Source organism: Papaver somniferum, chromosome 8, assembly GCF_003573695.1.
Source record: "Papaver somniferum cultivar HN1 chromosome 8, ASM357369v1, whole genome shotgun sequence".
Classification (NCBI taxonomy): domain Eukaryota; kingdom Viridiplantae; phylum Streptophyta; class Magnoliopsida; order Ranunculales; family Papaveraceae; genus Papaver; species Papaver somniferum.
In genome coordinates, this window is record NC_039365.1 from 99,704,434 (window position 1) to 99,722,262 (window position 17,829).

Here is a 17,829-nt window from a genome sequence, read left to right on the forward strand (position 1 = left end):
CGGCTGACCACACCACATGTGCTGCTCGACGATGTGCAAAGTAACACCTTAACTGCAGGTGTGCGAATAACCCATGTGCAAGGTAACACCTTAAAACCCTAGATAGATCATTCTATCCCATTTTCTATATTTCTATTCCAGAAACAACTCCGTCCTCCTCTTCCTCTCCCTATTCGTACTTATGGGATTTTTTTTTACTTTCTTCTTCTTAAGATCTCACAACTTAATCACCCTCTCATAACTTCATCGGGTATTGCTTCCTCTTCTTCTTCTTCAATTCTTCAACGAGATCCATAAACAATATTAGTTCGTGAAGATATGCTCTGAATCGATGAAGAAGATTTGATGAAGATCATCAACAACATAAAACGAAGATTCATCAACAAAAATGAATCGAAAGATGGGTATAATCTCTCCTTATAGTTCTAGTTCAATAGATTAACATATCCATCTTGATTTGAAATTTCAGAAAAAGAAAGTTTTCAATTTTGTAACCTAATAGCTTCGATTTCATATTGTCTCTCTTTTCTGATTCATAGTTAAAGTTGAGATCTGCATTAATTTTATGTTGATCTTCCTTTTGAGATATAATTTTCGAAAAAAACTACCAAAAAATTTCTAGGGTTCATGATTGATTTTTTTTTTTTTTTTTTTTTTAGAGTTTGCGTCCACTCAAACTTAATTTCGGCTTGTTAATTTTGTGTATTTTTTGTCATTGACTGAATAGAGTTGGATTTTCGCTTGGTTGGATACGGGTGATACAAGATACTCAGTTCATTCAATCTATATTTGGCTCCTTACATCAGGTCATCTAAACCTTAAGCTTTAATATTTGGAACTCTACATTATCTGATTCTTTTCATTTGCTTTCTAACAAACTTAGATCAGTAATGGATTTTTTGCAGACCCCTCAAGTGAAATTAGAAATTTATCGACCATGAGGAAGTGTTTTTATCTCGAACTACCAGCCATCAAAGTAATAACATTCATTCTTTCTAAGAAACGCATAATTTTTCCTTACGTAAATGTGTTACAATCTTTCCTATTATCACTTCATCATTTGTATTAGTTTCATCTCAAATCTTGCAAATAAATCTTGTGTCGTGCTCATGGGTGTGTTGTACTTGACAGACACAGGGCTTACATCAAAGGAAAGTGAGTGTTTAGCTTCGAAACTTCTTTAGTTTTGGTTCTTCAGTTTGAGGTTTGTTTCTCCAGTGAACAATTAGTTTTCATCCTCATTCTGCAGAGAGTATTGTAAGACTTATACTCGATCAAAGTACTACGAGGATAGTTGACTACTAGGTTTACAATTGGTATGATGGATCTGTATGTGTTGATCCTAGGGATGTTGTGTATGCTAAGAAATTCAATATGCTGCTTGGAAAGCTGACAACATGTGATACTTTAGAAGCTAATGTTATGTATGTGTTAATATAGTTGATAGCATGTTTATTAGAGAAGAAAGATGACCACCTGCAATCTAGGGATTATTCTTTTGTCTATGATTTATCAACAGGAATTCCAAATGTGAGATGGTTCGGGGTCGAAGGAGAAAATAATGTTCTGGTCATAGATTTACTTGGACCTAGTCCAGAAGATCTCTTTAAAGGCTGATATAATGCTTGCTGATAAGATGGTAAGTCTTTTTCTTACAAAATTCGAGTGCTAGTGCAGTTAACTTTTAGTGCCATTGTTTTTCTGTAAGTCGTGTCTTTATGGTGTTTGCGAATAATTTTTCAGATCAATGGAGTGGAATTGGTTCATGTCAAATCTTTATTGCATAGAGTTATTAAGCCATACATGCGTTAGAGGTTTACAACTCATTATAGACACTCTGACACTTAATGGGTTTGCTATTTGTAAGAGTCATCAACTAAATATAAGACAATATCTACCGCACGTGGATATATTTTACGGCATTGTTGTAATGTGTAAGAAGTCAGAAGTCTCATTCTAAATCGACTACTCAATGCATAATTTGAACTCGAATTTTAGTTAACTAAATTGAGTGACAATGTTTTTTTAGAACCCATCAGTTAGTGACAAAACACGTAGAGGGGAAAAAAGATTTACTTTTATGCAAATTCAAGTGGTGAAATTGTTTTAAATTTTAAGATTGTATCGTCTTCCACGGGTAGGGTTCGAAATGTGCGAATGTAAAAATATTTAGCGGATTTTTACTCTTTATGGCCATATATAAAGCTCATTTATAACCCTGTTTCATTCAACTCAATCTAGGATTTGGGGTTTTCTCATAATCAAAATTAATGTATATATATTCTTGGTACTGGCTGCTGTAAGAAATAAATAATTGAACTATGTTGCATTACCTTACACCTTGGCTTCTCACGGAAGGAATACTAGGTATTTGGAAAACGTAAGGCAATATGTGATGCACAAGACTGTCCTGTGCTTAGTGGCAACTTTAACATTCTCTATAGTTATGGTTAGGTAAGACATGCTTTTACACATATTGCATTTACTTACGCTTTCAATTCTTAATTATTAATTAAATCTCATTCCCAGCCAGGTTCTGAGAACGGTGGGGGAGAAAAGACGGACTGTTGCCGTGGACTGCAAGTACAAAGATCTGCCTAATTGGAGTGTCGCGGATGTAAGGTAATGGTGGTTGCTAATTCGAAGTCAAAGCTTGCAAGGTTTATATACCGTTTTTGTACATATGAGCCCTGGTTTATTGGAGACACATGATCACCAGGCTTAACTTGATAATTTCTAAAAACCATGAAATGGTAATTAGCGTTAATACTTTCAGTTTTAGTTTATATATGGCAAAGTAAAGTACAAAATGCGTACAAGTTGACATTAATTATATGCGAATTTATCTGATAATACTTTTTAATTTTTCTTTGGATAATTCTGTTTAATCTTATCTGGACTGTATCGTCTTTTATGTCTCGAGTTTGACATTTGTTCTTTCGTTAATTCTATTTACGGTTGTTTTTCGGTAAAGAATTTACACATCTACTTCCAGGTAGCGCCCCTTATTTATCCGACTCCAAGTTACCCAGGTGAATTTCATACATAAGTACTACTCAAAACTATTAGGTTGCGATAACTATATATGCCTCTATAGGGATTGTTGAGTTGATAACAAGTGATGGACTCGGCAGATTGTTTTGGCATGACCTGTGGATAACCAATTTCCCTTTGGCCAAGACTTTTCTTAGATCGTACAAGCTGTAGCTGACAAATTGGTATCCCTCGCTTTACATACTAATGATATATTACGAAGTGGGTGGAATTTCAGATTCACAAGGACTCTTCGTGATGATGAGGTGAGTGATCTCCACTCCTTTCTTAACCATATTGGCTTCAATCCATATTATTTCTTTTGGGCCAGTTATAGATATAAGTGGAATACAAACAAGTATTTCTTAATGAAGTCTTATTTCTTTTGTTCAAATGGAAGACTTTGTTGTTCAGTGTGGCACTCAATGTGTATTTTGCCTGGATTTGGCCTGAGTTTAGAAACTGAAGTTAATTGGGTATATTGATTGTATGTTATTTGCCTGAATATATTGTTCAGTGCGCACTGGATTTGGCTTGAAAATGTTGCAGGGAACTCATGACTAGGTCAACGACAAGTTACTTGATTTTTATTCTGTTGCAAAAACATTAGCAACGAATATAAATTGTTGCTAAATTTAGAACCAGAATAATAAAACCGGGTCCGGCAAGGTTTATCCGTTCTAAGTTTTCTGGTGCTATGAATTTTCCATTTTGCAACTGCTGCAAGCTGTTGCGACAACAATATAGCAACAGTAGTCAGCAATTGCGAAACCTATTCGCAACAGCCAAACAGTTGCAAATCCGGAAAAACACATGGGTGAACCGAAAATAGTTGCGAAAAAAATCGCAATGGCTTAGGAGCTGTTGCAAAATATCTGCAACGCCATGTTTCGCAACGGCTGCCTGCTGTTGCAAGTCCTTTTTGCAACGACGTAAAACGTTGCTAATCCCGAAAAATGGTGTAGTGTACAATTGCACTGATGCAAGAACCGACGAAATGATCAAGAGATCTCCAATCTGAAAACTTCTGATTTGCCACAGGAACGTTGTTGTGAAGCAAGAATGGAGACTCAGTTGGAAAAGATCCATCAACAAAGCCAAATAAGTTGGTACTAATCAAGATCGAAGATAACTGATCTTTCCAAACCAGAAAATTAGATCCATCTAACTTTTGAGACACAAAATTTGAAATGTTTGGAAAAGGTAAAGGAGTAACATGAAAATTGGATTGAGGAACATTGTAAAACGACTGATGTTGATATTGTGGTGGTGGTTGTGTTTGTGGTTGCAGAAGAATAGGTGGAATTGATTGTTGTAATGGCGGATTTGAAGAAGAAGCCTGATTTGTGGTATTGATATTGAGATTGGTGTTATCCAGATTGTTGTTGTTGTTTGATAAGGAATTCACAGAATTCATGGTTTTTCTCACCATTAATGGCAGTTTTCTGAGATTGTTGTTGGATATTAGGGTTTGTTTTAGGTTGATAAGGATCGACTGGTATCTGATACCATGTAGGAAATGGAATAGATTGACCAAAGGAAAAAGGTTACAGACAAGAGTTAATATAGTAGACAGTATCTGTAACTGTCAGTACAGCTAGGACTAGACAGATAGGATACAGCTAAGCAGACAGCTAAGAAGACAATGGACCATACATAGTATGACACATGGCACGATATAGACCATACAGAATAAGACACATGACTGTGTATTACAGGACACATTAACTGTCTCAACAATACCAATTAACTCACTTCAGTAATCACGGGATGTGTTGCTCTTATCCAGGTATATTTTTGTGTTAATATAATAAATGTTGGTTTATTTTACTTTTATATATATTGGTTTGTGTGTATAATTGATTAATTTTTGTTCCGTAATCATGGGTTTACGACCATTTCAAATCATTGAGGCCTACTCGGGATAAAAAAATGGCCTCTAGAGGAGCCTACAGGAGGAATATACCCCTTTAACGGGACCCAACACAAGTATAAAGAGAATGAAATGGTTGAAATGAGGAGAAATTTGGATGCTTTGACAATTAATGATGTTGTGTTTGATCCATATTTGAAACTTGATGAGGATGGAGATGAGGAAGTTGGTGATAGAATATTTTCTAATGTGGCGACTTATACGGGCCCTTTGTTTTATTCAACCGGGTTCGTCATTTTGGATCCTCGTAGAACGATCCGCCAAATTGGTTTTGTCCAGAAAATTGTACCTCAAGAATCTCGTTTTCCACTGAGCGTGGCCAACTCCATCTTTAAGGAAAGTACTGTAGAATTGAACTATGCAACGGAAATAGCTCAATCGATCGAGCATTGGAATGCTCGTTCCCAATCTGCAAACCAAATGAGTACAAGAGGGCTTGAAGCTGCTCATGGGACTTTCGAAGCGGATCCTAATTACATGGGATGGTATAAAGAGTGGGCTCATCCTTATGTGGAAAATTTGGATCCCGAGGCGCGGAAACATTATTAGAAGGCGGCGAAAGAGAGTTCAAAATCAGCGGAAGAGATAAATGAACAAAAGGAATGGGAGAACATGGTGGTACGTATACTACTAATTATGTTTATAAATGTTTTTTTATTAGCTATGAATAAGTGTATTTGATATGAAAAATAGATTGAACGAGTTAATTAGATGTCCAACAACATCACCGGTATGATTGATGTGGGAGAGATGTTAACAATCCCTGAACTAAGAATACTTCGGAATCGAGTCCAAGGCATAATACTCCCTGAGAAAGGAGGTTTATATCCTGAAGAAGATGCACGATCAAGAAGAAATAATAGGGCTAGGTCTCCTCCTTCTAGCGACGATCCCCCCCCCCCCCCCCCCACCCACCCGTCAGCAAGCAAGGGAGAGGCGGCAAAAAATGAGGAACGGGTGTTAAAGGAGGAACAAGTGCTAAAGGAGGCAAAAAAAGAGGAACAAAGGGACGTCATGCTGGAACAAGTGCTGCTCGTGGTGGAAAAGGTCGAGGTGGAACAAGTGCTCGTGGTGGACGTGGTGGAGGTAAAAAGACTCCACCTCAAGGTGCCAAAGGAAAAGAAGGTAAAAAGGAGAGAGTTGTTGAACCGGCGCCGGTTGATGATTTGGATGAGTTTCTGAATGAGTCCACGGGGGAGGACTCAAGTGAATGACAATCTACTCGTTTTTTAGTATTTTACTTCATGGATATTTTATTAGCCTTTGACATTTTAATGTTTTTCGTTGTTTGGTTAAGGATTGAGATGGATGGATATTTATAACTTTGCATTTATGAATTAATTTTAGTCTTTCAATGTGTTTAATCTAAAAAAATTGAGGAAAAAAACAACATCAGGCATTTTCGGCTAGGTCGATGCTTCACAAAACCTAGACGAAAATGCATATAAATCTTGAAAAACAATCTTTCATAGCCGTAAAAAGAACAACGGTTAGGAACTCCCAGCCGTGAAACTCAAAACGGTTAGGAAACTCGTCCGTAGGAGGTTCACGGTTGGGAAACACCTAGCCGTTTTTTGGTATGATTTCCCTGAACTACAATGACTTATGTTTACGGCTAGATATCCAAGCCGTGTTGGAATCACGGTAAGGAATTATATCCGTAAATATATTTACGTCTTGGTCGACCTAGACAATTCCCTGCCGTTGAACTCCGCACGGTTACGAAACCCGTCTGTGGTTGGTTACGGTTGGGACATTCCTAGCCGTTTAGTACTCTGATAAACCCAACAAAAAAAGGCTCCTAGAAACGGCTACATATCCAAGATGTAATGTTGTTCACGGACAGGAACCCCAACCGTTATTCTGCCTAAAATTAAAATATCAGAATTTCGGCCGGGAATCCCAACCGTAACTCTGACAGACCACCAACTCTGCAGGCATACAGAATTATGGCTTGGTATACCTAGCATTTCCCATCCGTAATTCGTTATAATTTCACTTGTACCACTTCAAATCGGTTAGTTTTTTGAATTTTGAAAAATATATCTGTTTGAAGACTAATCTATAGAAAGTTCTAGCTGTTCAACCACCTATTTAAACTTGAAATAACTTGTTCTCCATATAACCATCCATTCCAAATCAAAACCACACCTACAAGCTCTAGTAAAACTCCTAATAACTCAATGCAATGTACTCAAAGGATAAACCCGACTTTAATTTGGATGAAGACTTATCTCTTTGTCAAAATTTTGTGTTATACTATCCAAAGAAGGGAGAAGAAAGAAGGAATGGTGGTGTACCAAGTCAATCTTATTGGAAGACGATTTTTGAAAATTTTTGTAGTGAAACAGGTAACCCTAACAACCGCGATGGGATTGAATTGTATCTTCGATTCTCAAACATACGCAAAAAAGTGGAAAAGTATATGGCTTTACTTCGTATGTGCAAGCAACTTCGACTTAGAGGTGAGACTGATGAAGAAGTTGTAGCTCAAGCTAACAAGGAATGGAGAAAATGGAAAGGTTATAATTTCAACTTCGAAGCTCAAATGACCATCATCAAAGATTTCTTGATACATCGGAAGGGATGTTACTAAAATCAACTTTGTAATGGGGATATATTAAGCATGTAATGAGTTTTATTGTGGTCTAGTTAACGAAAGTATCAGTAATTTTCAATCGTATTAAGAATTCATGTTGAATCCAAAAAAAAAATCAACTTTCAAATCTAATTACCGTCGGGAAAGTTTGTATACCCAGTCGTTTTGCAGACTCATGTAATTCATGGAAGAATTACGGCCAGAAGTTCGTAATGTCTCGTCCGATATTTTTAATCACGGCTGGGAGTTCCTAATATCCCAGACATTTTAGTTATTTACGGCTTGGAATTCTTAATATCCCAACCGTTATGTGGTGTTTCGGCCGGGTCGACAAGTTTACCCAGCCGTTACTGCAGAAAATTCCAGATTTTTTTTCAGATTTTCGACGGATTTGAACTGATAAAATTGATGTCGGCAGTTGATTATAAGGTTATCTTGAGTTTTGTGATGAAGGGTTTCGTCATTTGTCTTCAAAAATTTTCCAAAATCAATATTTATCCTTCTTCAAGACTTAATAAAATCAAGTTTTGATTTTCAAATGATTAGTGTTTTGATTAATCTAATCGATTCACTAAGACTGATTAGTTAGCTTAATCAATTTAATTAGCACTAACCAAATGAAGGGTAGATTAGACACTAGAAAAAAATATAGATAAGGGGTCCTATGGATTGTTATTTCATGACTCCAAAAAACCCCCAAAAACCCATTTGTTTTAATCCCCAATAATAGGATTCTTCTCTAAGCCATGCAGTGATCATTTCAAGGCTTTCGCCCAGGCCAGATTTATGTCTGCCCGCGGTTGGTCCAATGCACTTGGTAACGTGAGATTGAATGCAATATACTGTTAGGGCGCTACATGATCTTAGTCTCACGAGATAGCCGTTACCGGTTGGTTAACGTGAGATTTTAGCGTGGGACAGAGGACTTGGAAGAAGATTCATTGTTATACACATGATGTCAAAAGCAAATTAGCTAATGGGAAAGACCACGAACGCACAAATACAATAAGACATAATATATGCACAGCCAAAAGCTTAGATGAATCAAAACGAAGTAGAAAAGAAAAAGGTTGTTAGTTTTTTGTTTTAGCATAGAAAGCAAAACTAATATACTACAAGAATATCATTATATAATGGTAAAGAAGAAAAGGATACTAACCTTTTTAAGGTATAAAGAGGAATAGGAATGTGATGAATATCCATTGAGATCCCAAATGTGAGTCCGTACATTTAACATGGCAATCAAAAACTATAATCGGAATTTTCTATGCTAAAGCATAAAGAAGTTGACCCTTATCTTTGATATTTTTTTAGATTATTAAACTTTAAATTGAAGATTTTTATTTTTGTGCATTCCTGAGGTTGAGGCTATGCATAAGAGGGGAGTGGAACTAATGAAACGAAAGCTAAGTGGCGGGCTAAAAAGATCTTGTCTGTGCACAAAAAAAGAGCAAATGTGGAGATCATATAATATACCACCCATTGCCATATTACCATATAAGTCGCTCCTAGGTTTAGGATTGACAACGTTGTTCGACGTGTAAATTCGTTTCATTGGACTTCAAAAGGAGCAAAAGACGGATGATCTTTTTCTCTGTTGGTAATGCTACATGATCACAGAAATCAAAAGTATAGACTCTTTTTTAGTTCAGTGGCAGATGAAAAGTGGAAAGAAAAAAAAAAGAATCAAATGTAAATAAATCGGATGAGCAGACAAGGATTGCGTGATTTTTGATTTATGATATGATTGATTGCCGATGAGTTTGCATAAAATGGGTGCAGGGGTCGTTCTCTAACTTTTATGTTTATCGGTTTTAAAATATAACTCGCAAGGCTACCAAGGTGATTTAGTCCAGATTAGTAGTCTTAAATCCTCGTACCAGACTGCCAGTACATTTTCAACATTTGCTTCCAAATATTACTTTTCGGTACAGATATGGCCGTCACCATCTTGGCTTGGTCAAACTATCTTTATTGATTGGTAATTAAATTAAGGAATCTAACATAAAACAAGTTTCATACAGTCATGCTTTACATAACAACCTTATTACAGTGGCGCTAAGGTTTATTAGAGGGGCGGTATTTCAATAGGACAAAAGAGAATCATTACATGATCATTCAAGATGTCTTTTATCAAAAAGAAACTGAATACAAATTAACCCTCATAATTGATAACCTAGTTTAGTGACGATAATCAAATTTAATGTTAATGATTAATTTCACTTATATTAACTCAAAGTCAAAACAAAATCAGATTTTAGAGTTTAAAAAAAAAAAAAAGTTTAGAGATGGTAGAGAAGTTTTAACCCAATGTGAAGGTCAATCTCAATCAATTGAAGAAATTAACCAACAAAGTTAAAACCTAATGCCTGAAAATGACCAGGTATACTTCTAAATTGGTCCCAACTAGTTTTTTGTTGCTCAAATACGTAAAAAAATGAATTTCTTACATTTTCGGAGCTAATTACGGTTGGCATTTTGCTCGTAACCAACCGTAATTCATAGTTACGGTTCGTAAAAGATGAACTACCAACCGTAACAGGTTAAATTTAGGGAAAACCCAATTGTAAAACCAGTTACGGTTGGTAACTAAATGCTCGATACCAACCGTAACTCAGTTACGGTTGGTAATCAAATGCTATATACCAACTGTAACTGAGTTACGGTTGGTAACCAAATGATCGATACCAACTGTAACTGAATAAAATTCTCGGATACAAGAACATACGGTTGGTAGTTGAACTATTATCAACCGTAACAACATCAAAATCTCCAGTTACGGTTCGTAATAGAGTTAAAATCAACCGTAGCTCACATAAACCCAGAAACTTTAATTTCAATTTTCATCTAAAACCCTAATTTTTGATAGAAATTAAACTTAAATCGAACAAGATAAACTAAACCCTAATTGGATTTTTCAAAACATACTTCATATAAGTCATTACACTACACTTGATTAATTTTCGAATCGTCGATTAATCGAAGACGATGAAATTTTGTGTTCTAATGGAGATTATGGTTGATGGGAGGAGGAGAAGAGAAGAAGAAAGAAAACAAATGTTCAATTTAGTTTTGATTTAATTTAAAAAATGGGGAGGATAACCTTGTCAATTTACATCCCTTTAAAACATCCCTAACCAATTAAAGAGACATGCCGCACCTATAATAAGCTTGTTACATAAATCGAACAAATTGTCCAATCCGCATGGACACCCTTAATGCACCACAGTATGTGTCGTCCCACCAAAGGTATCCATCCTAATGTCGTTTTTTTTACGTTGAAGATGAAAAAGTAAACTCCATGGGCATTCTTTCTAATTGATTCTGAGTTTTGCACAAATAGTTACAACATAGAATGACTAGGCAATTTTGCATTATTAAGGACCATCTTTGACCCCGAAAAAACAAAAGTGCTTTAGACTCTGAAGAAACTAACTGGGAGTATGATGAGCGAAATAAATGCAACTTTCACAGATGCAAGTTGGAACTGCCAAAAATCCGACCTCGTAGCTCAACTGATTGCATGACTCTGGAGAACAAGTACGAAGCATCACTTGAATATGAACAATTTTTGCCTGTCGGAATTCACAACATCCAAGTTGCATTTATGTTATATACTCCCTCTATTCCATTTTAATTGATATTTTAGGAATTTCTTTGAGTTCCAAAATAGATGAATTCACAACATCCAAGTTGCATTTATGTTATAAACTCCCTCTGATCCATTTTACTTGATATTTTAGGGATTTCTTTGAGTTCCAAAATAGATGATAATTTTAGTATTTTTCTCATATTCTCACTGATTTATCCTTGCTTTGAAATCACACAATATCATTAATTTTTATTGTAATCAGTACTCTAATATTTAAATCTATTCTATTTTTGTATTATGTTCCAAAATGATGGAGAATTTGGTAGTACATCCCAAGTAAATCACTACGGAATTGATAAATATTCCTAGAATCTAGAAACTAAAAACTAGGCCATTTAGATTTTCAAAAAGAATTAATATGGGTAGAAGTGGAAAGATTTTATTCTCTCTGATATTTCTTAATCTCCGTGAAGAACTCTACAACGTCAAGTAAATCGGAACGGAGGGAGTATATCACATTACCCATTTTTGGTTCAGCGTTGTTATGTCAAGAATATACAGGCAATAGTAAAGTAGACTATACAATCAGACTTTTCATGCTAGTCAGGAAGAAAAGGTAACTTGTCCACACTGTAGACTGAACCATTGTTCATGTGGCTGTCTAATATATCATTATCATCAAATTTAGTATCATGAGTGTCATCTAAAATTTCATCTGTTTTGTCATCTTCATCCATTATGTTACTCTGAAGTGGAAGGATACGAACATGTGCATTAGGTTCCTTACCAACTCTCTCTGATAGTAGCTGATACTCTAGAGCGAGGTTCATCTGAAGAGACATGATGTGGAAAGTCCTAGGGAGCAACTCAACAGGTTCTCCTTTTGGGATTACAACTTGTTCAATGGCCAGTCGTGCCTCCTGTAATCAAAAGGAACTACGTTATGTATCTTGTGGCAACATTGTATTTTCAACGACCAAAGGAGTTGATAGAAGTTAGTTAAAGACTTTTATTACATTACATGAATGGTTCTTATGAGCTATGTATGCACTACAATATGCTAACCAAACCAGAAACTTATCCAAAGTATAATCGAAATCATTATCAGGAGTGGACTACTGAGAACTCCCATCTCACTCTGGTATTTGAGAATAAATACTAACCTAATAGCTGTATAAAACACCTATTCATTATTACCTCTAGTGCATCCATCTTCTCCGAAGAATTCATCTTTTCTGCTTCAAAATCCTTCGACCCACTATAGTGTTCATTCAATAATGCTCGGACAGCTTTCATTATCTGCATCAAAGAGGTCGTCTACAACAAAACCAAACAATTAAACTAGACTCATCTTGATTTTAGATTTCAATTTTGTCAACACATGTTTGTTTGACATGAAGACAAATATCCATAATGTGATTGGTAGGATCTAACAGGACCATGACTGAGATTTACAACCTCCGTCACATAAATGGACTTGTCACAAAAATAAAAAATTTGAAATACGCTTAATTACCTTCGTCACATAAATGGACTTGTCATGAGATTTAGCAACAGCTTGAATACGTGGATTTTTCTTCAGCTTGGCCTGCAAAGCAAGCACTGCATCTGCTTCACTCATGTTATCTGTTAGTTCAACTCTATCATCTGCCTTCAGCTGTTTAACCCCTTGAATAACGCTCGTCTCAGGGATCTAAAAGAACTGTTAACCTATTAGTTCCAGACAGGCGCTCACAACGAATAAATATATAGAATACGACCAGTGAAAACAGCAATCAGTAAGTGAATATTCCAAAAGAGATGCATCCACAAAAAATGTAGCTCTAACATCTCCGGTTAGAAGTTGAATACCACAAATAGGACATTCAACCCAAGAAGGGATGAGGTGTTAACTGATGTTGGATCAGTGATGGCGAGGCTAAGTATATACTGTCAAATCAAATTGCGACTTCTGACTATGAGTACGAAGGTGGATACTCACTGCAGAGTTTGATATTAAGAAAGCAGATCAAAAACAAACAAGAAAATATCTACTGTCACACTATCTTTCATCTGCATATCCAGAGATATCAAAGCAATAATTTAATATAGAAAATGTGTGATAAAGATGATGGCAATAATTATATAACAACCGCAGAAGTTTAAAATATCTTACCCCATAAACAAATAGATGAACGGGGACCTCATCTTTGCTAGTGCTTACTGGCGTTTTTGTAGTAACTTTTGATTTGAGCTCACCTCCAATGACTATTTGGTCATCCACATCCAGAAACTCTTCAACATAGATTTCATCTTGCTTCTGAAAGGAGATGTCTATTGAAGGTTCTGTTAGCGTGGTATGTGTCTCATCACCCATTCGCCAAGTGTTCATTTTGCGTATATCATATTTTGGGGATCGGCCTATGCAAAATACATGAGATATCAGATATCAATAAACAGACACAGCAACAAGAAAAATAAACAAAGATATGTACCTGAAAGAATGGCATCCACCGTTGCTTCTAAACTACGATGAACTCTTAACTCAGCCTTAGAGATCATTTCCACAGCACAAGTAAAAGTTGAAGGTCCTTTCCTCTCCAATACAGTCTTCTGACCACCCCTTCTACTAGCCTCTTCATCCCCAAGTGTAACACTCTGAAATAGAACTGACAATTAATTGTTTCCTTTCCTAACAAAGACACCAAAATAACTGATTGACTGGAATAAAGAAGCATCATACCAAAGTTTATATCCCAGTATAATGCAAAAAAAAAAGGAGAACTGAGTAATTTCGGGGTTTTGTAATAAGTGAAAAACAATTTGTCGAAAGCAACATGCAGGCACCGAAGGGAGAACACTTTTGATGGGTGTTCACAGAAGAATGACGTGCATCGAGCAAAACAAATTATAGAAATCCACGTTCCAAGGAAACTCCATTCTCAAAGACTTTGCCGTTTCAAACCATGTCAAAGAAATCTTACAAGTCAGAATGCCATATCATTGAAACAGTAATATGTCCCAGTACTGTTCAAAGATTGCATACACGGATATATTAGTGTTTCACCTTAATGTGCACTAAAACTCCTTATTAGTTTTTCGCCTAATAATTATAAAAATAGACTTTTAAGGCACAAAAAAAAAGAGCTAGGCATCAGAGAAATTAACATTTTCCATTTGGTACAGGAAATACAAAGGCAGATGATTAATGCTTCTGAGATTCAGAGGAACAGTTATCTTACTTGTATTCCTCCAACAAGCATCTCCAAAGAAGGATTCATTATCAAATTTTCTATTGTTACTCCATGAGCAGTTGCAACTAGCTGAATTCCACGTTGTGCAATGGTGCTTGCAGCCATGGCTTCAAGTTTAGTACCTATTTCATCAATTACAATGACTTGGGGCATATGGTTCTCAACAGCTTCGATCAGAACCTGCAAATAATTATAAAAGTAAACAAAAAAAAATCATAGTTATTTTCATATAACTGAGAATGGCTTTACTAAGAAAGCCTGAAGGGCAAAGAGTTACAACAATTTAGCCGAACCAAGACTATACAAGCAAACTTCTAGTATTCGCCTGATTTGTATCCTTATCCTTCCAACAATCCAGCAATGGGGATGGATATGCTTGCAAACAGACACGAGAGAGCAGCCAAATTCAAACAAAATGCCAAAGCTTAGGCTAAGACCACAGACCCACCAATAATACCCTAACCGCACTTAGACACGATATGTACACATCCCATATTGTAATTTAGAGTCCCTCAGGTGGTAGCCCTGACATAGGTTATTTAATGTGGTTTAAAATGCGTCTGCTTCAATAAAAAAAAGTAGAAGAAATATAGCAACTCGGACTAAATCCTTCGGCTAGTTGCAGAATTATTCCAGAGCACACGTCAAGTTTAGAGAAAGAGGGGGGTTGACGGATTCTAAGATCTAAATGTGCAGGAGAACTAATTTTGGTGTACTGCGGCTACCACACTACATTAGCTGGTTAAGAAACAAACCTTATGTTGCATATCAGTATGTGGAACTTGCATCCTTCGAGCCTTGCCGATTCCAGCATGAGGTATATCACCATCACCACCTATCTCATTTGATGTATCGACAATCATCACACGTTTGCTGCAGTCATCTGCAAGCATCCGAGCTACTTCTCTGCAACAACAATTGTGTAGGTTAGCTACTACTTGACAAGATGTAATGCATAGTATCACTATAGCTACTAGTTCAGCCTGTTTCAAGCCTCCTCTCATTTTCTACACTTAGAATATAATCTCAGCAGGGAAGTGATATACACTAATAGTGAGATCTTATTGTTGAGAATAATGACTCGCCAAAGTTTTCCTCTGACTGCCCCCAACAAGTACTCAAACACGTCAGCAATTAATCACGGCAAGATCTTCAAAGTTTCTACATGGGTCAAGCTTCCCTGGGACAAATACTCTAGAAAATCCTCACAGACAAGGTATAAATATTGGATTATTTAAAAGACGAGAAAAAGGGTGACTGAGGATTGAAGCCGAGATCAAATATAGTCCAACATAAGATCTTCTCAGAACACACCGACTGATGTAAGATGGGAGAACAGGCTAAAACTGAAGCGATTAGTGAAACTGCAACAGTAAATATTCTTTATGATTTACGCACGAAAGAGGCAATAGCTTAACTTCTTTTTTAGAAGATTAAAATGCACTGAGTAGCACAGCTGCAAATTACAACATGTGAAACTAATTACATTTTTGTAGATAATATTTATATTTTTTAATAAATTTATTTTGCAGACACATATACCAATTAATTATGGGTATGGAGAAGATTCATACAAGTTTGCATTGCTAGTAGTGTGAATAACAAACCTAATAATCGTTGTCTTTCCGACTCCCGGAGGCCCAATGAGCAATATAGAAGCTTCATCCTTAACCAAATCCCGCAACAAGTCAGCACTTCCCGGTATTGCCCGACCAACACGACAAGTTAAACCCACAATCTCACCCTTACGATTTCTTAAGGCACTAATACGATGTAAGGTTCTGCTGATGCCTGCGCGGTTGTCAACAGCAAAATCACCAACCTGCAATTTAAGTTCTTGTAAACGAACTTTTATGGTCTTCTAGAACGTCACATATGATAAAGGGTATCGCGAGGAATCAAAAGAAATGCTACAAATAACAGTTAATTGATCTGTTAACCAAATCCTACGCCAGACAAGTATTTTCCACTTTGTCTATCTCCCATGCAGGAAATGGAGGATTGATAACCATAATGTGGAACTCCATTCTTAAGGGTGTATGCTCATGATTAGATGTGCTTTTAATTTGGTAACAGTGTGCTCATTTAGATGACAGAAAAAATATTAACATCTGTTTCAATAAGACTCCACCTCAGCTCTTGCTAGTCGATGAGGGTTTACGTAATGTCTTGACTAATCAAACTAAAGACGATGACATATCTTCCCAATTTAGTCCTCCTCTATAAAATACTGTTTTTACGCATATTAACTATTAACTAAAAATCAGTTTTGTGTTTACTGTTCTGATTATCAAATTAAATTCTAGGGTAAGCATTTCAATGATTTGCTAACTTCGACTTGCATAGATCAAATCAAAACGTTAAAAAATAAAAATATGGTAATTCTGTAAATTAGGGTTTCACCTGAGATATTGCAACCTCGAGATCCTGAAACGTGATAGGATAATCAGATAAGATAAAATCACCAGAAGGGAATCGAGCAAGAGGTTTTCGACCCAAATCCATTACAACTTCAATCATTTGGTTCAATTCTGGATGTTCAATCGCCTTTTGTTGTAGTTTCTCGGGTAATAACGCCAACAAACGCTCCAATTCGAAGTGAAATTCATTTTCAGTAGTCGAAGTAGAAGAATTGAAAGAAGCACGGGAAAAGGTTTTTGGAAATCTAGGGTTTTGTTTAGTAATTCTTGGAAACGAAGAAGAAGAAGTAGAGAAGTGGAGGAGGGAAGGTATAGGATTTGAGCGGGAAAGAAGTGTAAGAGAAGTGTAAGGGAAGGAGGGATGAACCGTTAGCGATTGAGAGATCATTTGAGAGTTGTTTGCAGGTTAGTGGTTTATTGGTCTGCTTCACTTCTTCTGTTCAGTCTCATTTTTTCGTTTTTCAGGGTTCCTCCAGCCAGGAGAGTCCACTGGGTATCAGTGACAGAATAAACTCTCTTTGTCTATCCATCCACAACTGAGGTGACTCTTTTTACACTTCTGTTACACTCCTCTTATGAAGAGGCGTGAACAGGTATACTGCATATCAATAATACATATCCTAAATAACAGTTTGCAATTAAAATTCCAGAACTCCATTGTACAGTCCTCGTTAAGGCTATAACTCATTGAATTTCCGTCCCAGAGGACAGAAGAACTGAATTATGAAGCTCTACAATAACACACAGGAAGGAATACCATTGATAAACCCATTACAATATTCAAGAACGGGCAATTCCCCGGTCAAGAGCTAAAGTAAAACTACATGAATTATTGATTTGCATTTATTTTTCCAATTGTATACGTAATCATCAATTCAACAGGAAAAGAAAAGAAAAATTGTAACAGAAAATCAATCTTTAAAATCCCAATCTGGGTCATATCGATTCGAAATAATCCTATTTCCTATAATTTGGTAAATGGTTTCCATCAATTTGTATGATTGATGCGGAAGTATTGT

At 36.2% G+C, this 17,829-nt stretch overlaps 1 protein-coding gene and 1 long non-coding RNA gene across 2 annotated transcripts; one reads left to right on the forward strand and one right to left on the reverse strand.

Moving 5' to 3' along the window:
- The first annotated feature begins 220 nt into the window (after positions 1–220).
- On the forward strand, positions 221–976 carry LOC113304082. The gene is made up of 3 exons (XR_003338036.1): positions 221–404; positions 728–806; positions 906–976. It is a non-coding gene; the product is annotated as an uncharacterized LOC113304082 (long non-coding RNA).
- A 10,671-nt stretch (positions 977–11,647) lies between these two features.
- Positions 11,648–17,302, reverse strand: LOC113302263 (uncharacterized protein ycf45-like). Its single transcript, XM_026551156.1, has 9 exons — positions 16,794–17,302; positions 15,998–16,212; positions 15,146–15,296; positions 14,379–14,570; positions 13,632–13,794; positions 13,313–13,557; positions 12,674–12,850; positions 12,355–12,474; positions 11,648–12,077 (listed from the first exon to the last, which is right to left on the reverse strand). The coding sequence occupies exons 1-9, from the start codon at positions 17,196–17,198 to the stop codon at positions 11,757–11,759; spliced, it is 1,989 nt and encodes a 662-aa protein (XP_026406941.1). The 5' UTR covers positions 17,199–17,302; the 3' UTR covers positions 11,648–11,756.
- Positions 17,303–17,829: the final 527 nt, after the last annotated feature.